General features: G+C 46.9%; 2 protein-coding genes across 2 annotated transcripts in view; one reads left to right on the top strand and one right to left on the bottom strand.

Moving 5' to 3' along the window:
- The window catches only part of LOC129411105 (NLR family CARD domain-containing protein 3-like), a gene marked incomplete at its 3' end in the record, with an annotated part of 207,923 nt that overhangs the window by 22,374 nt on the left and 163,049 nt on the right, over positions 1–22,500 (bottom strand). The window lies entirely within an intron of this gene.
- The window catches only part of LOC110171070 (plexin-A1-like), an 86,277-nt gene that overhangs the window by 15,976 nt on the left and 47,801 nt on the right, over positions 1–22,500 (top strand). The window contains 3 exon segments of the mRNA XM_055161042.1: positions 29–182; positions 3,067–3,166; positions 15,284–15,398. Coding sequence (XP_055017017.1) covers positions 29–182; positions 3,067–3,166; positions 15,284–15,398 — 369 coding nt within the window.

Below are 22,500 nucleotides of genomic sequence, written 5' to 3'. Positions count from 1 at the left end.
TTGTTGTGTTGTTGTTGTGTTGTTGCAGTTGGTCCTGGAGGCTCGTCACGTCCCTGATCTCTCGGCCGGACTCAACTGCTCCTTCGAGGACTTCACCGAGACCGAGGCCGAGATCCACGACGGACTCATCTACTGCCAGAGTCCCAGCGCCAGGGAGGTCCTGCCCATCACCCGGAACCAAGGTCTGGACCGGGACCGAGACTAGACCGGAGACTAGACCGGAGACTAGACCGGAGACTAGAGACTAGACCGGAGACTAGACCGGAGACTAGACCGGAGACTAGACCGGAGACTGGACCAGGGACTAGACCAGCGACTGGACCAGCGACAGGACCTTAGACTGGACCAGGGACTAGACCAGGACTAGACCAGCGACAGGGCCTTAGACTGGACCGGAGACTAGAGAGGTCCTGCCCATCACCCGGAACCAAGGTCTGGACCGGGACCGGAGACTAGACCGGAGACTAGACCGGAGACTAGACCGGAGACTAGACCGGAGACTAGACGGAGACTGGACCAGGGACTGGACCAGCAACAGGACCTTAGACTAGACCGGAGACTAGACCAGGGACTGGACCAGACGGACAGGACCGGAGACTAGACAGACTAGACTAGGACCGGAGACTGGACGGACTGGACCGGGGACTAGGACTACAGACTAGACTGGAGGACTAGACCTGAGACTAGACTGAGACTAGACTGAGACTAGACTGAGACTAGACTAGACTAGACCGGAGACTAGACCGGAGAGACCAGACTGAGACCAGGACCAGACCAGGACAGGACTAGACTGGACCTTAGACTGGACCGGAGACTAGAGAGGTCCTGCCCATCACCCGGAACCAAGGTCTGGACCTGGACTAGACCGGAGACTAGACCGGAGACTAGACCGGAGACTAGACCGGAGACTAGACCGGAGACTGGAACAGGGACTGGGCCGGGGACTACACCAGGGACTACAGAGACTAGGCCAGGGACTGGACCTGAGACTAGACCTGAGACTAGACCTGAGACTAGACCTGAGACTAGACCTGAGACTAGACCTGAGACTAGACCAGGACTGGACCAAGTTCTCAACCGGGACTGAACCAGGGATTGAGCCAAGACTGAACCAAGACTAAACAAGAGGCTAGACCAGAAACTAGACCAGAAACTAGACCAGAAACTAGACCAGGGACTAGACCAGAGACTAAACTACGACAAAAAAAACCCCAAAACTCGCTTGTTTCCATGGAGATGTTATCGTTTCGCCTGGAATGTTCCGCAATTTGGCATTAAACTTGCGAATATTTTTCAAGGTTTTTATTTGGGCGATTAAAGTAAACCTGCCGTCCAATAAATGAAAACCGGTTAAATTTAATGCCGTACTACGGAACATTCCAGACGAAATCATCTCATAACATCTCCATGGCGACCGGCGAGGGGCCTCACGCAGGAAAGTCTCTCAGTGCGGCTTTAAAGGTGCGTCGCGTGACTTTTTTTTAAACGCTTTTCTCCATGGACATGTTCTGGAATGTTCCGCAGTACGGCGTTAAACCTTTCTATCTCCACGGAGACCAAACCAGAGTTCCAGGTCAGATCTGTGGAGAGGCGACCCCGCTCAGTCAGAATAAATGTTTTTTCAGTGGTTTTTTGAGCGATAAAACCAGCTGTGACTGAATAAACGTAGAGTAGAGCCGTTTAATGTCACACTGCGGAACATTCCGGGCCGAGCATCGTCGTATCCGTGGAAACGCAGAAAGGAGTCCGTTTAAAAAAAAAAAAAAAAAAAACAGGTGTACCTAATAATGTGTCCGACGCGCGTTCTCTTCCCGCCGCCGTAAACCTGAACCTTCAAAGACAAAGCGTTTCTTAGCAACAGTCTCCAGGCCTCACACCTCGGCGCAGCTCAGCGGGGGGCGCGGTAAAAATAGAGAGCGGCAGTATGAGACGTCAACATGCTAACGACACGAGAAGAACACGCAAAAAGTGCACACGCTAACAAGAACGAGAGAGAAAGAAAGAGAAGAGGAAGAACGAGCGCCGCTGAAAACATAAAGTCATAAATATGGAAAATTAAACCTGGTGACGAGACTGGACCAGAGACTGGACCTGGACTAGACCTGGGACTGGACAGGGACTGGACCAGAGACTGGACCAGGGACTGGACCAGGGACTGGACCTGGGACTGGACCAGAGACTGGACCAGGGACTGGACCAGGGACTAGACCAGGGACTGGACCAGGGACTAGACCAGGGACTAGACCAGAGACTGGACCAGGGACTAGACCAGGGACTAGACCAGACACTGGACCAGGGACTGGACCAGAGACTGGACCAGGGACTAGACCAGGGACTAGACCAGGGACTGGACCAGGGACTAGACCAGAGACTGGACCAGAGACTGGACCAGGGACTGGACCTGGGACTAGACCAGAGACTGGACTGGACCAGGGACTAGACCAGAGACTGGACCAGAGACTGGACTGGGACTAGACCAGGGACTGGACCTGGGACTAGACCAGAGACTGGACCAGGACTGGACCTGGAGACCAGGGACTGAGGGACTGGACCAGAGACTGGACCTGGGACTAGACCAGGGACTAGACCAGGGACTAGACCAGAGACTAGACCTGGGACTAGACCAGGGACTGACCAGAGACTAGACCAGAGACTAGATAGACCAGGGACTAGACTGGAGACTGGACCAGGGACTAGACCAACTAGACCTTGACCAAGACTAAGACTAGATCGAGCACTAGACCAGAGACTAGACCAGAGACTAGACCAGAGACTAGACTGGGGACTGGAGAGGTCCTGCCCATCATCCGGAACCAAGGTCAGTCTGGACCAGGGACTAGACCGAGATCGAGAGAACGAGAGCTGCTGAAAACATAAAGTCATAAATATGGAACAGTTAGAACATTAAACCTGACACACGAGGGAGGGCATCTGACACACGAGGGAGGGCATCTGACACACGAGGGAGGGCATCTGACACACGAGGGAGGGCATCTGACACTTTTTAACAAGTTTAAATAAAGATAATCTGAGGTTTTTGTATAATTGTTTTTCTGATGTTTCCAGGAGACAAACGAGTGGTGAAGCTTTACCTCAAATCCAAAGAAACGGGAAAGAAGTTCGCCAGCGTGGACTTCGTCTTCTACAACTGCACCGTGCACCAGTCGTGAGTCTGATACTGATACTGATACTGATACTACTACTACTACTATTACTACTACTACTATTACTACTACTACTTTACTTGTCCAGAACCACACGTTTTCTCCGACACAATGCTCTGTTTGTGACAAAAACAAAATGGCTGCTGACGCTTAAAAAGGCTGAAAAATCTACGTAAAAAACTGAGAAACAAACAGTGTTTTTGCAGAATTAACAATCGAAGCTCTAAACTATTAGACTGATTCATGAGATGGTTTCACTTGGTGGAAATCGTCTGACTTCGCAGCATTAGGATTCGTTTGCTGGACGGTTGGCGGGTACTTTTTTATTTAACCAGTCGCTCCATCTCGACGCTTTATTTAGTTTTTTACTCTTGTGCTGTGGACCAGACGGACGCTCCAGTTCGACGTCCTGGCTTCACAGCTCAGAGCTGATGGGCCAGTGTGCGGTTTACAACTTCTGGGGTTCTTACAAACCGTTTAGTGCAAACATGTCCGAACAATTTTTTCTTGGCCCTCCAGGCTGCCAGGGCGAAGCACTTGATTTAGCGTCAGTCGCTGTTCCTCCCCTCACCTCTGGTCATGAGCTCTGGGTACCGACCAAAAGGATGAGGTCTTGGATACAAGCGACACAAATGAGTTTCCTCTGATTCCTCCTGGACGTCTCCCTCAGGAGGTGTTCATGTCCCACCTGGAGGAGGCCCCGGGGAAAGACCCAGGACACACTGGAGGGACTATGTCTCTGGACTGGGAACACCTCGGGGTCCCCCTGGTGGAGCTGGAGGAAGTGTCCGGGGTGAGGGAAGTCTGGGAGTCCCTGCTTAGACTTATGCCCCCGAGACCCGAGACCCGAGCCCGGATAAGCGGAAGAAAATAGATGGATGGACCTTGCATCATTTAAAAAATAACTTTTTACTGCCAATGTTTTTGAAAATCTACTTTGATGAAGTTCATATTTAATATTTAGTGTTTGGTTTAAGGATTTTAGTGTGAATTAAAACTGTTTTCACTGTGTTGAGCTCCAGTCTACAGCCTCGACCAGTGTCTGCTTCATCTGTGTTTAGAAATGTGGCCCTTGATGAAAAAAGTCTGGACAATGATTCTTGACCGAGTCTCTGGAGAGAAATGAAACTGAGCGGAGGCACTGAGTGACACCAGCCTGGTCCTCATCATACAGTGAAGGGAATAAATATACTGTATATAAATATAATGGAATGAAATATTAAAAAAAAGATAATAAATTAAAGCAGTTGGCAAATACAAAATGTAATATTTCTGTAGAAAAGAACTTAAAGTTACAGTCTGTTGCTTTTCAGAGGAGACGATGTTACTTTGGTTTAGTTTGTATTTAACGGCCAAATTATATCATTTCTCAGCTTTTTTTTATCAGTTAATGTCTTAATGTTTGTAAAATATTACTGTATTTAGTTCTGAAAGTGGTTCTGATTTGTTTTATTATTTGCCCAAGTGACAGAGAAGGTCACGCTCCCGGAGGATGATCCAGTGTCCTTTTTTTTTTTTTTTTTTTTTTTTTTCATGAACGTGGTTTTGTAGGTGTGTCCAGAGTTTCTTGCTTTTATGAGCAGTGATATAAAAGGTGAACGATAGAGAACGAGGAAGAGTCTGAGAAGAGAACAGTAGTAGAACAGTAGTGGTGTGAGGTCTGATCCCTGTGGAGCACCAGTGTTGATTGTGTCGTTGTTGTTCTGGACGTTTCCTCTCGCTCGTGTTTTCGTTGTTTTATTCTCAGGTCTCGTTGCTCGTGTTTTATTTTCTGTTTTTCTCGCTCGTGTTTTCGTTGTTTTCGTTCTCGTGTTTTCGTTCTCGTGTTTTCGTTGTTTTCATTCTTGTGTCTCATCTCGTGTTTTTGTTGTTTTATTTTCGTGTCTCGTTTGTGTTTTCGTTGTTTTATTTTCTGTTCTGTCGTCGTGTTTTTCGTTGTTTTTTCGTTCTCGTGTTTTCGTTGTTTTCGTTCTCGTGTTTTCGTTGTTTTCGTTCTTGTGTTTCGTGTTTTCGTTGTTTTCGTTCTCGTGTTCGTTTTTTCGTTGTGTTTCGTGTTCGTTTCGTTTGTTGTTTTCGTTGTTTTCGTTGTTTTGTCGTTTTTCGTTTTTTCGTTCTTGTGTTTTTGTTGTTTTCGTTCTCGTGTTTTTGTTGTTTTCGTGTCTTGTTTTCGTTCTCGTGTTTTCGTTGTTTTCGTTGTTTTCTCTGTTTTCGTTCTTTGTTTTGTTTTTTCCGTTGTTTTCGTTGTTTTCGTTCTCGTGTTTTTCGTTGTTTTAATTTCGTGTCTAGTCGCTTGTGTTTTCGTTGTTTTATTTTCTGTTCTTCTCGCTCGTGTTTTCGTTTTCGTTTCGTGTTTCGTTGTTTTCGTTCTTGTTTTTCGTTGTTTTCGTTCTCGTGTTTTCGTTGTTTTCGTTCTCGTGTCTCGTCTCATGTTTTCGTTCTTGTGTTTTTGTTGTTTTCGTTCTCGTGTTTTCGTTCGTGTTTCGTTGTTTTATTTTCGTGTCTAGTCGCTTGTGTTTTCGTTGTTTTATTTTCTGTTCTTCTCGCTCGTGTTTTCCTTGTTTTTCGTTCTTTTTCGTGTCGTCTCGTGTTTTCGTTGTTTTCGTTCTCGTGTTTTCGTTGTTTTCGTTCTCGTGTTTTTCGTTGTTTTATTTCGTTTCTAGTCGTTGTGTTTTCGTCGTTCTTGTGTTTTTCGTTGTTTTCGTTCTCGTGTTTTCGTTCTCGTTGTTGTTTTCGTTGTTTTCGTTCTCGTGTTTTCGTTCTCGTGTTTTCGTTGTTTTCGTTCTTTGTTCTCGTGTTTTTCGTTGTTTCGTTGTGTTTCGTTGTTTTATTTTCTGTTCTTTTCGCTCGTGTTTTCGTTGTTTTCGTTCTCGTGTTTTCGTTGTGTTCGTCTCGTGTTTTCGTTGTTTTCGTTCTCGTGTGTTTTCGTTCTCGTGTTTTCGTTGTTTTCGTTCTCGTGTTCGTTCGTTTTCGTTGTTTTCGTGTGTTTTCGTTGTTTTCGTTCTTGTGTTTTCGTTGTTTTCGTTCTTGTGTTTTCGTTGTTTTCGTTCTCGTGTTTTCGTTTCGTTTTCGTTGTTTTCGTTGTTTTCGTTCTCGTGTTTTCGTTGTTTTCGTTCTCGTGTTTTCGTCGTTCTCGTGTCTCGTCCCGTGTTCCGCCGTGACCCTCTTAAGCCCCCCGCTCCGTCTCTCAGATGTCAACGGTTCAGTAAAGTCTCGCCTGATTGGCCGAGGTCGCGCACCAAAGCCTCTGTCGCTAATGCTAATCTGTGTGAGTTTTAACCGTCTGCACCTCCCGCCGCGTCCAAGAGAACGACTCAAACCCCCGACACGGAAAAACCCCCGACACGGAAAAACCCCCGACACGGACCCCCGCTGGGCCCACTCCTCCACTCATCCCCCTCTCATCCCCCTCTCCCTCTGTCCATCCTCTTCTTCTCTCATCCATCTCCTCGTCTTGTCTCTTCTCTGCTTCTCTTCCTCCTCTCGTTTTCTCTGCTTCACCTCTTCTCTCCTCGTCTCCTCCTCTTCTCCTCTCATCATCCATCTCCTCCTCTTTTCATCTCTCCTCCCTCTCGTTCTCTGTTCCTTCTCTCCTCCCTCATCCTCGTCTCCATCCTCTCCTCCTTTTCCTCCTCCTTCTCTCTTCCTCTCATCCTTGTCTCCATCCTCTCCTCTTTCTCTCCTCCCTCCCTCCATCCTCTCCTCCTTCCTTGATCTCTCCTCTCATCCTCTCCTTCTCTGCTCGTCTCCATCCTCTCTCCATCCTCTCCTCCTTCTCTCCTCCTCCTCATCCTTGTCTCCCCCTCTCCTCCTCTCTCCCTCTTCTCCTCTCATCATCCATCTTCTCTCCTCCTTCTCCATGTTTCTCGTCTCCTCCTCTCATCCTCCTCCTCTCTTCCTTTTCTCCCCTTTCTCATCATCTCCTCCTCCTCTCCCCATGCATCTCCTCCTCTCCTCCTCCTCCTTTCTCGTCTCCTCCTCCTCCTCGCTTCTCGTCTCCTTCTCTCTCTCTCTCTCCTCGTTCTCTCCTCTTCTCTCGTCTCCTTCTCTCTTCTCGTTCCTCGTCTCCTCTCTCTCATTTCTCGTCTCCTTCTCTCCTCCTCGTTTCTCTCTCTCCTTCCCTCCTCTCCTCATTTCTTGTCTCCTTCTATCCTCCTCCTTGTTTCTCGTCCCCTCTCTCGTCTCCTTCTCTCTCCTCCTCCTCGTTTCTCGTCTCCTCCTCTCCTCCTCCTCTCTCGTCTCCTTCTCTCTTCCTCCTCCTCGTTTCTCGTCTCCTTCTCTCTCCTCGTTTCTCGTCTCCTTCTCTCTTCTCGTCTCCTTCCCTCCTCTCCTCATTTCTTGTCTCCTTCTATCCTCCTCCTTGTTTCTCGTCTCCTCCTCCTCGTTTCTCCTCTCTCCTCCTCCTCGTTTCTCGTCTCCTCCTCTCCTCCTCCTCATTTCTCGTCTCCTTCTCTCTTCTCGTCTCCTTCCCTCCTCTCCTCATTTCTTGTCTCCTTCTATCCTCCTCCTTGTTTCTCGTCTCCTCCTCCTCGTTTCTCCTCTCCTCCTCCTCCTCCTCCTCGTTTCTCATCTCCTTCTCTCCTCCTCGTTCCTCGTCTCCTCCTCCTCTCGTCTCCTCTCCTCCTCCTCCTCGTTTCTCGTCTCCTTCTCTCCTCGTCTCCTCCTCTCTCCATCTGTCTCCTTCCCTCCTCTCCTCTTTCTCTCCTCTTGTCCAGAAGGGGAGGGCATCTGACACACACACACACCGGAACATTCCAGAACACGTTTGTACAGATCTAAAAATTTTAAAAAGTAGGTTTTGTTTGTGGAGGAAACGACGACGACACTTGAGAAATCAGAGCCTTTGTGATTTGATCATTTCCTCCATTCAAAGTGTCATTTTCATTTCATTTACATTTAATTTTGATTAGTTTCTCGTCTCAGTTGTCGTTTCCGTATCGATTCTTTTCTCCGTCTGTAAGCGTCAGCGTCGTCTCGTCTCGTGTTCGGGGAGCAGGTTTTATAAATAAAACTGTGACACGAGTCGAGTCGAGTCAAACTGTGAAATCTCGACTCAGTCACGATCCCAGGAACAGGGTTTGGATTTTTGGTCTTTTACAAACACGGATTTATGTTTTGTTTTGTTTTTTTGGTAAAACAAACGACAATTTATGAACTGATTTAGTGTCGGCGAGGATCAGACTAGAGCAAAACTGTGATAGTCCTGGTTTAGACCTGGTTTAGACCTGGTTTAGACCTGGTTTAGACCTGGTTTAGTCCTGGTTTAGTCCTGGTTGAGACCTGGTTTAGACCTGGTTTAGACCTGGTTTAGACCTGGTTTAGTCTTAGTTTAATCCTGGTTTAGTCTTAGTTTAGTCCTAGTTTAGTCCTGGTTTAGTCTTAGTTTAGTCCTGGTTCAGTCCTGGTTTAGTCCTTTTTTATTCTTGGTTTAGACCTGGTTTAAACCTAGTTTAGACCTGGTTTAGACCTGGTTCAGTCCTGGTTTAGTCCTTTTTTATTCTTGGTTTAGACCTGGTTTAGACCTGGTTTAGACCTGGTTTAGACCTGGTTTAGACCTGGTTTAGACCTGGTTTAGACCTGGTTTAGTCCTGGTTTAGACCTAGTTTAGACCTGGTTTAGACCTGGTTTAGACCTGGTTTAGACCTGTTTAGACCTGGTTTAGACCTAGTTTAGACCTGGTTTAGACCTGGTTTAGTCCTGGTTTAGACCTGGTTTAGACCTGGTTTAGACCTGGTTTAGTTTTAGTTTAGACCTGGTTTAGACCTGGTTTAGTCTTAGTTTAGTTCTGGTCACATTAAACCTCGTTCTGTTCTGTGCGGCTGGAAGTGACAGAGTCGTGTTAGTTGTTTTTAGCTGGTGTTAGCTTGTGTTAGCTCGCGTTAGCTCGTCGCATTAGCATATTAGCGTCTCCGTTGGGCCCCGCAGGGACCAGGGACAGGCCCCCGGACCATCTGCCGCCCCGGGCTAATGCCCCGGCAGACGGGCAGAGCCGGCTCAGACCTGGGGGGGGTCCCGGGGGCGAGAGGGGGGGACGGGGGGATTAACTCGACAAGATTAATCGCGGTTGAATTGAAACGGGAGCTTGAACGGAGCCAATTAGCAAAACACAAAGACGACGTTTTATTTAAGTCGGTGAGTAAACAGTGAAATCTACAGGTTTATAAAAACATTTAACCTGGAGATTAGACCTCGACACACGTGTGCTGAGGTCTAACGTGTGTCAGGTGTCCTCCTCGTGTGTGTCAGGTCCCTCCTCGTGTGTGTCAGGTGCTCTCCTCGTGTGTGTCAGGTGCTCTCCCCGTGTGTGTGTCAGGTGCCCTCCCCGTGTGTGTCAGGTGCAGGTGCCCTCCCTCGTGTGTGTCAGGTGCTCAGGTGCTCTCCTCGTGTGTGTCAGGTCAGGTGCAGGTGCTCTCCTCGTGTGTGTCAGGTCAGGTCCCTCCCTGTGTGTGTCAGGTAGAGGTCTGTAGGTGCTCTCCAGGTGAATGTTCTGAAATATAATTCTTGTATTTTTGGAGTTGAACCTTCAGAACTTTCAAAGTTTTCTGTGAAGGCCCAAGAAAAAATGTAAATACAAATATATTTTTTCAGTATTTTTAATTCAGTGAGTAATAAACACGACACTAGTAATAATTTCTAGATCTTTGTTTTAAACTTGGACTGATATTTCTTGGGAAACAAAGGGTTAATATAATGGAATAAAAATGGACCAATCAGAGTTTTTCTTCCAGTTGTATCCGGGTAAATCAGTGACTCCCCCTGAAGCGCTGAACTAAACAAACACCTGCAGGAACAAACACCCGAGCAACTCAAGTCAATGTGGGGAGGAGTTTGAGATTGACAGGCCAATCCGGGCCTTCACGAATACCCTGAGATAGTCAATCAATCAATCAAACTTTATTTCTATTGCACCTTCCAACAACCAAAGCCGACCAAAGTGCCGTACAACATTAAAAGAAGATTAAAAAAAAAACAATAAACCTCATACAAATAGGTCAACAAAGCATTAAAATAAAGAAAATGTCACAGGGCCACGAAGTGTTAAGTCGTTCTAAATAAGCAGGTTTTAAGTTTGGCTTTGAGCAGAGGTCGGGGATGGACCGTCACTCAGTCGATGAAGAGTTCCAGAGTTTTGGAGCGGCCGCCGCAAAAGAACCATCAGCCAATTAAAGAATTTAAAATTTATTCTAAACTGGACAGGAGCCAGTGCAGTGTGGTCATGTTTCCGACCATTAGTAAATAGTAAATATAAGCGAGACGAAAACCACACTGGGCACCTCAAGAATGTCTGAAAGAAGAAGAAGAACTCGGTCTTGTCTCGGTCTTGAAGGCTCTTGGACTCGGTCTTGTCTCGGTCTTAAAGGCTCTTAGACTCGGTCTTGTCTCGGTCTTGTCTCGGTCTTGTCTCGGTCTTGTCTCGGTCTTGAAGACACTTGGACTCGGTCTTGTCTCGGTCTTAAAGGCTCTTAGACTCGGTCTTGTCTCGGTCTCGAAGGCTCTTGGACTCGGTCTTGTCTCGGTCTTAAAGGCTCTTAGACTCGGTCTTGTCTCGGTCTTGAAGGCTCTTGGACTCGGTCTTGTCTCGGTCTTGAAGGCTCTTGGACTCGGTCTTGTCTCGGTCTTGAAGGCTCTTGGACTCGGTCTTGTCTCGGTCTTGTCTCGGTCTTGAAGACACTTGGACTCGGTCTTGTCTCGGTCTTGAAGACACTTGGACTCGGTCTTGTCTCGGTCTTAAAGGCTCTTAGACTCGGTCTTGTCTCGGTCTCGAAGGCTCTTGGACTCGGTCTTGTCTCGGTCTTGTCTCGGTCTTGTCTCGGTCTTGTCTCGGTCTCGAAGTCTGACACTCGACAAGTGATAAAATGGAGATAAATTTATAAAATCGATATATTTGAGCCAAAATATTTGTAAAATACAAATAAATACAGGAAATTACAAAGATGGTCTCAATTTATCTGCTGGAAAATACAACACATGTTTACACACACACACATGTTTACACACACACATTTACACACACACATTTACACACACACATTTACACACACACATTTTGACACATTAAAACATTAACCTGAAGTTGCACAAATCTACATCGCGACACTTCTGGTCGTCGTTGTGAAAAGTGTCGCTCTGGTCTCACTCGAGCGTCGAGCTTTTGTAGCTTTAGTAAAGTCGTCGTGGTCGTTTTGTCCCGTTGAAAAATCACTAATCGTCTTTGTAAACGAAACACAAAACTCCCTGTGAGCTCGCGGCGCCGTGTCCTGTTACCTAATCCGTCTGCCTGATCCGTGCCCCCGACCCCTGACCTCTGACCCCTGCGCTGTGTCTGAGCCTGTGATTAGCCCGTTAGCTCGTTAGCTCGCGTGTGTTTGGGGCTGGACATGTTCAGTGGAGATGAACACGTCTGTGGAGTTTCGAGCTCCACAGCACCAAGGGACCTGAGAGAAGAAGAGGAGAGAGAGAAAGAAGTGAGAGGGAGGGAGAGAAGAAGTAAGGACGGAAGAAGAGGAGAGAGAGGAAGGGTGAGGAGGGGAGGACTGAACCAGGACTAAAGTGTGTGTAGTTGAGAGGAGCAGGTCTGTGTTCTTCTGTCGTTTCATTTTTATTCTCATTGATTCATTTTACACAAAGGTTCAACACTTTCTCCTCCTCCTGTCTCCTCCTCTCCGTCCATTTTCTTCTTCTTCTCTGGGGCTGGGACTCTGCATCAGTCTGACCAGGGACTTTCAGACTTCCTTCACCCCAGACACTTCCTCCAGCTTCTCTGGGAGGACCTGAGGTGTTCCCAGTCCAGTCCAGAGACATCGTCCCTCCAGTGTGTCCTGGGTCTTTCCCTGGGGTCTCCTCCTGGTGGGACATGAACACCTCCTGAGGGACACGTCCAGGAGACATCAGAACAGACGTCCTCCCCTCAGACGCTCCTCTCCACGTGGAGGAGCAGCGGCTCTACTCCGAGCTCCTCACTCTGTCTCTAAGGGAGCACTGGGTGATCTCGATCTCGTCCTTTTGGTCATTACCCAGAGCCTGACCAGAGGTGAGGGGAGGAACTGAAACTGACATTAAATAAAGAGATTTGCCTTTGGGTTCAGCTCCCTCTGTGGCTGAAGGTCAGATGACACGACTACAAAGTCGATCATCGACCTCCTGGTGCCACGTGCACTGATGGACCTGGTGCTGAACATGGTGTTTGTTATGGACAAACTGAAGTCCAGTAACAGAACACCGCTCGAGTTCAGATCAGGGAGGTTGTTCCTCCCAATCTCCCCTCTCCAAGTGTCACTGTCGTTGACCACGTGGGCGTTGAAGTCCCCAGTAGAACAACGGAGTCTCCAGGCGGTGCACTGTCTAGTACCCCTCCCAGGGACTGGCAGAAGGCCGGGTACTCGAGTACTCTGCACTGCTGTTCGGCCCGTAGGCCGACACCACAGTGAGAGACCTGTCCCCGACTTCAACCACCGCCCAGATCTGTGCACCAGCCCCCGGGCTCCTCCCAGAGAGGAGACTCCACAAGAGGACGGCCACACGTCCTTCAGGCTGTGCCCAGCCGGTCCTCCTGTCCTCTCCTGTCTGCTCCTGTCTGCTCCTGTCTGCTCCTGTCTGCTCCTGTCTGCTCCTGTCTGCTCCTGTCTGCTCCTGTCCTCTCCTGTCTGCTCCTGTCTGCTCCTGTCTGCTCCTGTCTACTCCTGTCTGCTCCTGTCCTTCTGTCCTCTGGTTGTAAAGTGATTATTGAACATGTTGGAGTCAGATGGACTCTGCAGGAGTCTGGGTCTGAGCCACACAGATCCTCTCCTCCACCTACACATCCTCCTCTCCTCCTCTCCTCCTCCGCCTCTCCTTCTTTTTTTAGACTGATAAGATTTTAGTTTCTTCTCCTGTTTTAGTCCTGTTTTAGTCCTGGTTTAGTCCTGTTTTAGTCCTGTTTTAGTCCTGGTTTAGTCCTGGTTTAGTCCTGGTTTAGTCCAGGTTCAGTCCAGGTTTAGTCCAGGTTTAGTCCAGGTTCTTCCCGCTCTTCGTCTGCTCTTGCTGCTGATTTAATCCGTTTATATTGAGATGTTAATGAGGCTCCAGCCCCCCCCCCCTCGTCCTCGTGTCCTCGTGCCCAGGGACGGGGCTCCTCTGTGGGCCGTGTCGAGGCGCCGGGGCCCTGGTCCCGTGGAGCCTGACACCTCGTCCATAATTCAACAGGATCAAACTCAAACAGAATATTTAAGCACACGTGTCAGAGCGGAGTGTGTGTGTGTGCGTGTGTGTGTGTGTGTGTGTGTGTGTGTGTGTGTGTGTCCGACCGAATCCGACACAATTAAACTCACACTATTTTCTCGGGCCACACGGAGGATTTTGTTTTTGTTCCTCTAACGGACAAAAAGACACAAGAATCAAACTCAGGAAACAGAGAAAAGAAGGAGCAGATTTTATTCCTCGTGTCTCGTAAAGCGGCAAATTTAAACTGCAGCAAATAACCACAGTCCACAAAACCACCACCAGAATCCAGGGTTTTTGTGTTGTTTAAAAGTAAAAAGGTGAGAGTCGTTCCTCACGTGTGTCTGTTCACGGATCGAGCTGAAGCTGCAGATTCTCCACACTGACTCGACTTCCCCAGGACTTTATCTCCAGACGTTTCTGCTTTAAAAATCCTGGATCATCTGAAGTTTTGTTTCATGTTTCACAAATAATAATCACAGAGTTTGGACTTGTGTCTGAAGTAGAAGTGCAGAGTCGGATCTTTGACGAGAAACGACTGACGAGACAGAGTCCGACCTGAGACCCAACAGAAGTTCTGAAGATTTGTCTGAACTGTCTGGTTCGGTCAAACTTCAGTCAGCCTTCTGTTGGACGACTTTGGTCAGACTTCGGTCAGATTTTGATGAGACTTCGGTTGTATTTCTGTTGTACTTCGGTCAGACTTTGGTCAGATTTCGGTCGGACATTGGTCAAATTTCGGCCAGCCTTCAGTTGGACTACAGTCGGACTTCGGTCAGACTTCGATCATACTTTGGTTGGAATTTTGGTCGGACTTCGGTCGGACTTCGGTCGGACTTCGGTCGGACTTCGGTCGGACTTCGGTCAGACTTCGGTTAGACTTCGATCATACTTCGGTTGGAATTTCTGTCGGACTTCGGTCAGACTTTGGTCAGATTTTAATGAGACTTCGGTCAGACTTTGTTTCTTTGCTCTTTTTAAGTCTTGTTTAGCCCCGACTTTATTTCATGAACTGAAACTGTTTTTCTTCTTCTTCTTTCTCTCTTTTCTCCTGCTCTTCCCTTTTTTCCTGCTTTCTCCATCCCACCTTCTCTTTCTCTCCCTCCCCTTCTCTCCTACACACTCTCTCCTTCCTCCTCCCTCCTCTCTCTCTCTCTCCTCTTCTCTCTCTCCGTCCGTGTTCTGTCGTTCTTGTCCACATTAGTCAAACAGACGTCGGTTCGTTTTGGATCGATCAGAGTCGCTCGTTTGTTACGTCTCCGTTTAAACTAATGCTTTCCTCCCTCTCCCCAGACGCTTCCTCCCTCTGGAACTGTCCTCCCCCTCCTCTTTTCTCTCTCTCTATTTCTATCCCTCCCTCTCTCTCTCTCTCCATCTTTCTCTTTTTTTCTGTCTGATGGTCAGATTTCAGTTTCCACAGAAACATCATTCTCACTTAAATCAAACCAAAGCGCACTCCTCCATTAGGACACAAACATCCATCCCTCGCTCCTCCTCTCTCTCTCTCTCTCTCTCTCTCTCTCTCTCTCTCTCTCTCTCCTGCAGTCTCTCTCTCTCTTCCCTCTCCCCAGACGCTTCTCTCTCTGCTCTGATTCACAGTTAAACCCAAACTCTCCTCCATTAGGACAGAACACGCTGGATCTGTCCCTTTATTTTCATTAAAACACTTTTCTCTCTCTCCCTCCGTCTCTCTACCGCTCCACCCTTTTCTCTCGCTTCCTTTCACTCTCTCCATCTCTCTCTCCCTCTCTCTTTTTCTACCACTAAACCAGGACTAAACCAGGACTAAACCAGGACTAAACCAGGACTAAACCAGGACTGAACCAGGACTGAACCAGGACTTGAGTTTGTGTGTTTTTATTCTAACTCTTTGTGTGTTTGTGTGTGTGTGTGTGTGTGTGTGTGTGTGTGTTTTTTGTGTGCAGGTGTCTGTCGTGTGTGAACGGCTCCTTCCCGTGTCACTGGTGTAAATACCGGCACATGTGCACACAGAACGCACAACACTGCTCTTTCCAGGAGGGACGAGTCAAAGAGTCACAGGTACGACAACTCCACTTTACAACACACAAACACAACTACACAAACACAAACACTCTAACAACACACGAACACACAACTACACAAACACAACTACACAAACACACAAACACACACGAACACACAACTACATAAACTCAACTACACAAACGCACAACCAAACATCTTAATAAATGTGTTTTAACTGTGATCTGAACTAAACCAGGTCTAAACCAGGTCTAAACCAGGACTAAACCAGGACTAAACCAGGACTAAACCGGGTCTAAACCGGGTCTAAACCAGGTCTAAACCGGGTCTAAACCAGGTCTAAACCGGGTCTAAACCGGGTCTAAACCAGGTCTAAACCAGTATGTCTCAGTTTGTGGATTGTGTCTCAGTTTCTTTTTTTCTGGACGTTCTTCATGTGAAGATCAGAACCTCCAGATTCCCTCTGAGCCGCGGAGGCCGAGCCGCAGACGCTGCACTAGCTCTGACTCCGGGGTTCACACAGAGTCCTCCTCTGTCCTCTGTCCTCTGTCCTCTGTCCTCTGTCCTCTGTCCTCTGTCCTCTGTCCTCTGTCCTCTGTCCTCTGTCCTCTGTCCTCTGTCCTCTGTCCTCTGTCCTCTGGCGTCGGTCACGTCCTGTTTCTCTGACCTCTGACCTCTGGCTGCTGTTCTCCTCCGCTCCAGATGGTCGCGCTGATCCTCCACCAGCTCTGAGCCGTGAACAAACTGAGGAGAGAGAGAGAGAAGGAGGGAGAGAGAGAGAGAGAGAGAGAGAGAGAAGGAGAGAGAAGAAGAGAGGACACAGAGAGAGGGAGGAGGAGAGAGAGAGAGAGAGAAAAGAGGGAGAGGAGAAGGAGAGAGAAGAAGAGAGGACACAGAGAGAGAGGAGAGAGAGAGAGAAGGAGAGGTGAGGGAGAAAGAGAGAGAAAGGGACAGAGAGTGAAAGAGAGTGAGAAGAGCGAGTGAGTGAGAGAGAAAGAGAGAGAGAAAGAGAAGGAGAGAGAGAGAGAAGAAAAAGAGAGTGAGTGTGAAGGGCCCTTCTGAGCAGAAAGGAGAGAGAAAGGGAAAGAAGGAGAGAGAAGTGTCCATCTGAGAGAGAGGAGAGAGAGAGAGAGGAGGAGGAGGAGAGAGAGAGAGAGGCATGAAAATCTCTCACCTTTTGGCAAAATTCACAGTTTAAAGTTAAAACATGTGACGTGGTGTCGACTCGATGTGGACGGTTTGGGGGGGACAGGTGCAGTGTTGCTCATCTGGAGCCTGCGGACACACACACACACACACACACACACACACACACACACACACACACACACACACACACACACACACACACACACACACACACACACACACACACAGACACACACACGCACGTCCTGGTGTGTGGTGTGTTCTTGTGTATCACAGGTTCAACTTTTAAAAACGTCCCACCTGTCAATCACTGCTCCTCGTCTTTTCTCTGTCTCCTCCTCAATGTGCTGATACAACAGACAAGACGAAACCTGAAACTAAAAATAATCTATAACCACAGAACAAACCTACAGAAACATTTGGTTTGATAAATGTGCAGAGAATAAATCCCTCTGTAAAAACTAAGAAAATTAAACTTGACAAAAACAGGTTTAAAAATCCTCCACAGTTTCTTCAGTTTCTTCAGTTTTGTGTAAAGTTCCAACTGAAGTTTTCTTAAAGAAGAACTTCTCGAACTGTGAGGAACCAAAAACAGGACAAAGAGTTTTTCAGAGCAAAACAGTTTGATTTATTTTAAGCCTAAATGAACTTTTGAGATATTTGAGCCAAAATAAATGTAAAATACAAATAAAAGTTGAAAATGACAAAGATGGACTTGATCTGGGCTCCATGGACTGTGGTCTTGGTCTCGGACTGGTCTTGGTCTCCGGGCCCCGTGGTCTGGTCTTGATCTTGGTCTTGGACTTGGTCTTGGTCTTGGACTTGGTCTTGGTCTTGGACTTGGTCTTGGTCTTGGACTGGACTTGGTCTTGGTCTTGGTCTGGTTTGTTCTGGTGAATCTTTGTTCTTTTACCCAGGGTCTGGTTTTATTCAGTCCAGTGCCTCCAGTTTGAAAAAACAAAAACAAACAAAAAAACAACACAAGATATCAGTATCGGTATCGATATCGGTATTGTATCAGTATCGAGTATCGAGTCTGTTCCTTAATATGGAAACTTGATCCTGTGAGATTGAGTCTGGTGAATTTTCCTCTAAAAACCTCCTGTTCTGCTTTTCTCAAGGTGTTTTTTTTTTCTTTTTTTTTTTTTTAAACCAAATCTGGATCCTGTTTCTATGGCAACAGCACTTCCTGTCTGAGAAAAAAAAAACAAAAAAAAAACGCTCCTGTATTTTTATTTCATTATTTGAGTTTGTTTCCTGGGAAAATTTCACCGTTTCGAAATTTCTGATCCGTCAAAACGAGAAAAAACGAAAAAACAAAAAACAAAAACGAGGACGAGATTTTCAAAATAAAACTCAGAGGAAAAGTTTTGAAGGAAAGAAAGAAAAGAAAAGAGAGATGAAAATAAACGACAATGAAGAAGAGACAGAGTAGAAAATTATAAAAGAAAGAGAAAGAGAAGAAAAGGAGAGGAAGGTGATGGGAGAGAACAAAAACAAAAGCTGAGAGAAAGAAGTAAAAGAAAAGAGAGAAGGAGGGAAAAAGAGAGAGAGAGAAGAGGAAGAGAGGAGGAGGAGGGAGGGAGGAGAGAACAAAACAACAGATGAAAGAAGAGAAGGAGAAAGGGAGGAGGGGTGGAGAAAAGGAGAGAAGGATGGAAAAGAGAGAGAGGAGAGGAAAAAAAAAAGAGGGAACGGTGGATTGGAGAAAAAGCCGAGAGGGAAGGAAAGAGGAGAGAAAGAAGGAGGGATGGAGAAGAGAGAAAGGAGAGAAAGAGAAAGGGGTGAGGATGCAAGAAAAGGAGGAGAGAGAGGAAATAAAGAAGGACGAGGACAGAGAAGCAAAAGAGGAGGATAGAAAAAGAAAGAAAGAAAGAGAGGGAAGGATACTTACTACAGAAAGAAGGGATAGACGGAGGTGAAGAAACACGCCTCTGTCCTCCTCAGTTTAAATCAGGCTAAAAACGATCACTGCCGAAAAACACACAGACAACTGATGTCTCTTTTACATCTCTCTCTCTCTCTCTCTCTCTCTCTCTCTCTCTCTCTCTCTTCTCTCTCTCTCTCTCTCTCTCTCTCTCTCTCTCTCTCTCTCTCTCTTTCTTTCTCTTCCTTTTTCTCCATTTCTCTCTCTGTCTCTGTCTGTGTCTCTCTCTCTCCTCCTTTCGCTCTTCCTTTTTCTCTCTTTCTCTCTCTTTGATTTTTCTTTCTCTCTCTTCTCTCTCTCTCCTCTCTCTCCCTCTCTCTTCTTTCTGTCTCTCTCTTCTCTCTGTCTCTCTCTTTCTCTTTTTGATTTTTCTATTTCTCTCTCCACCTCTGTCTCTCTGTCTCTGTCTCTTCTCTGTCTCTCTTCTCTTCTCTCTCTCTCTCTCTGTCTCTCTCTTCCTTCTCTCTCTTCTCTCTGTCTCTCTTCTCTCTCTTCTTTCTCTTTCTTCTCTCTGTCTCTCTCTCTCTCTCTCTGTCTCTCTCTCTCTTTCTCTCTCTCTCTCTCTCTCTCTCTGTCTCTCTCTGTCTCTCTCTCTCTCTCTCTCTCTCTCTCTCTCTGTCTCTCTCTGTCTCTCTCTCTCTCTCTCTCTCTCTCTTCTCTCTCTCTCTCTCTCTCTCTCTCTCTCTCTTCTCTCTCTTCTCTCTCTCTCTTCTCTCTCTCTCTCTCTCTCTCTCTTCTCTCTCTCTCTCTCTCTCTCTCTCTCTCTCTCTCTCTCTTCTCTCTCTCTTCTCTCTCTCTTCTCTCTCTCTTCTCTCTTCTCTCTCTCTTCTCTCTCTCTCTCTTCTTCTCTCTCTCTCTCTTCTCTCTCTTCTCTCTCTCTTCTCTCTCTCTCTTCTCTCTCTCTCTCTCTGTCTCTCTCTTCTCTCTGTGAAACTCTCTGTCAGTGTCTCTGACGTCTCTGATCCCAGAAAAGTTCCACAGTGAAGCTTTAAAGTCTGATCTGTCAAATCTCAGATCAGCGACAGGAGCAGAGACAGGAGCAGTGACAGGAGCGGTGACAGGAGCAGAGACAGGAGCAGAGACAGGAGCGGTGACAGGAGCGGTGACAGGAGCAGTGACAGGAGCAGGTGACAGGAGCAGTGCAGCAGTGACAGGAGCAGTGACAGGAGCAGGTGACAGGAGCAGTGACAGGACAGGAGCAGGACAGGAGCGGTGACAGGAGCGGTGACAGGAGCGGTGACAGGAGCAGACAGGTGACAGGAGCAGTGACAGGAGCAGGTGACAGGAGCAGTGACAGGAGCGTGACAGGAGCGGTGACAGGAGCAGGAGCGCGTGACAGGAGCAGTGACAGGAGGAGCAGAGACAGGAGCAGTGACAGGAGCAGGAGCAGGATGACAGGAGCAGGACAGTGACAGGAGCAGTGACAGGAGCAGTGACAGGACAGGAGCAGTGACAGGAGCAGGAGCAGGAGCAGAGACAGGAGCAGGAGCAGGACAGGTGACAGGAGCAGTGACAGGAGCAGAGACAGGAGCAGTGACAGGAGCGGTGACAGGAGCAGTGACAGGAGCAGTGACAGGAGCAGGACAGGAGCAGGTTTGTTTCTCCTGTCAGAGGAACAAAAACACAAAGATTAAAAAAAACAAAAAAAAAGTCACATTTTTGACGTTTTCTTTTTTTCTTTCGAGTGTGAAAGTGTCAGATTGTTGTTGTTGTTGTTGTTTGTTGTTGTTTGTTGTTGTTGTTCCTCCTGGCCTCCGGGCGGCGCCGCTCACAAACTCCAACACAACAACAAAACCAAATCTAAATATAAACAGACACAAGTGGGACACGTTTTTTTTTTTTTTTTTCTGTTTTCATCGTTTCCTGTTTTTATTTTGAATCAGTTTGTGAACGATCGTTTGGAAAATAAAGACGCGCGGTTAAAAAAAAACAACAAAAAAAACCCCCACAAACGTTTAAAGTTCGAGCGACTCTGAAATATTTTCCTCCAAATTTGAATAAGTGAATTTTTATTTATTTATTTATTTTTTCATTTTCATGTTGTGTTTCAACAATTATTACATTTATGAAGAATTATTTTGATGAAAAAACAGCGTCTCTCTCTCTCTGTCCCCTCCATCCGTTTCTCTTTCTCTCCCTCTGTCTTTTTCTCCCTCCTTATCTGTTTTTTTTTTCCTCCCTCTCTCCTTTTCTCTTCTCTTTCTCTCTTTTTCTCTCTCTCTCCCTCTCTCTCTCTTTCTCCCTCTTTCTTTCTTTCTCCTTGCTCTCTTTCTCTCTCTCTCTCTCTCTCTCTCTCTCTCCTTCTCTCAGTCTGTCACTCTCTCTCTCTCTCTCTCTCTCTTTCTCTCTCACTCTCCCTCCATCTGTTTCTCTTTCTCTCCCTTTGTCTCTCTTTCTCCCTCCCTCCCTATCTGTTTTTCTTTCTCTCTCTCTCCCATTCTCTTCTCTTTCTCTCTTTTTCTCCTTGCTCCCTCCTTCCATTTCTCTCTCTCCCTCTCCCTCCATCTGTTTTTTTCTCTCTCTCCCTCTTTCTCTGTCTCTTCCTCTCCCTCTTTCCCTCTCTCCCTCTCTCTCTTTCTTTCTTTCTCCTTGCTCTCTCAACCTCTGACTTTCTCTCTCCCTCCGTCTCCTCTCCGTCTTTCCCTCTCTCCCTCTTTCTCTCCCTCTTTCTTTCTCCTTGCTCTCTCTTTCTCTCTCTCTCTCTCTCACTCTCCCTCCATCCGTTTCTTTCTCTCCCTTTGTCTCTCTTCTCCCTCCCTCCCTATCTGTTTTTCTTTCTTTCTCTCTCTCTCCCATTCTCTTCTCTTTCTCTCTTTTTCTCTCTCGCCCTCTTTCTTTCTCCTTGCTTCCTCCTTCCATCTGTTCTCTCTCTCCCTCTTTCTCTGTCTCTTCCTCTTTCCCTCTTTCTTTCTCCTTGCTCTCTTTCTCTCTCTCCATCTTTCTCTCTCCCTCTTTCTTTCTCCTTGCTCTCTTTCTCTCTTTTTCTCTCTCTCTGTTTCTTGTCGTTTTTTTGTTTCATTATTAAACGTGTTTTTTTTATCCTCCGTCAAATCACACGAACGTCTGATCAAATATTCAACACATGGATGGAGGGAGGGAAACAGAAAGAGGAGGATGGTGAGTTAAAGAGGGAGGAGGAAGAGGAGGAGGAGGGAAGGAGGAGGGAAAAAGGAGGTAGTGAAGAAGTGAAGAAGAGAAGGAGGTAAGGAGAAAAGGAGTCGGACGTTCAGATCAGATCACACGTTTATTATTCATCTGTGTTTACATTTTTTACAGTGCACAGAGAGAGAGAGAAGGAGGGAGAGAAGGAGGGAAGGAGGGAGAGAGATGGAGGGAGGGAAGGAGGGAGGGAGAAGGAAGGAGGGAGGGAGGGAAGAAGAGAAGGAGGGAGGGAGGAGGAGAGAAGGAGGAAGCGAGCGGCTTTGACCCAGAAACGAGAGCGTTTCTCTGTGACCTGTCAATCAAACCTCCAACAACAAAGACAAAAAAAAGATCAGATTTAAAGAAAAGACCTGGTTTAGTCCTGGTTTAGTCCTGGTTTAGTCCTGGTTTAGTCCTGTTTTTTAGTCCTGGTTTAGTCCTGTTTTTAGTCCTGGTTTAGTCCTTTTTTTAGTCCTGGTTTAGTCCTGTTTTTTAGTCCTGGTTTAGTCCTGGTTTTTAGTCCTGGTTTTTAGTCCTGGTTTAGTCCTGTTTAGTCAGTCCTGTTTAGTCTTGTTTTTAGTCCTGGTTTAGTCCTGGTTTAGTCCTGGTTAGTACTGGTTTTAGTCCTGGTTTAGTCCTGTCCTGTTTTAGTCCTGGTTTAGTCCTGGTTTTTGTCCTGGTTTTAGTCCTAGTCCTTGGTTTTCCTGTTTTAGTTCATATATTGATCCTGTTCTGTGAGTTTTTCTCTGTGGTGTTTTCTGGTGAAACTTTATAAAAATCCACATTTAAATCTTTGTTTTTTAATCTTTGTTCTGGTCACTTCGTCCTGAGGCTCAAACCTGCAGGAACTTTTTCATTTTTAAACAGAATTATTTCACCAAAACATTCTAAACCCGGTCTAACCCTGGTCTTTTGGTCTCT

This window comes from Boleophthalmus pectinirostris, unplaced genomic scaffold (assembly GCF_026225935.1).
Source record: "Boleophthalmus pectinirostris isolate CB_2022bp ecotype Guang Dong unplaced genomic scaffold, ASM2622593v1 HiC_scaffold_3, whole genome shotgun sequence".
In the NCBI taxonomy this organism is placed as follows: domain Eukaryota; kingdom Metazoa; phylum Chordata; class Actinopteri; order Gobiiformes; family Gobiidae; genus Boleophthalmus; species Boleophthalmus pectinirostris.
Note: the sequence above shows the minus strand (reverse complement) of the source record. Positions and strands in the feature narration are given on the sequence as shown.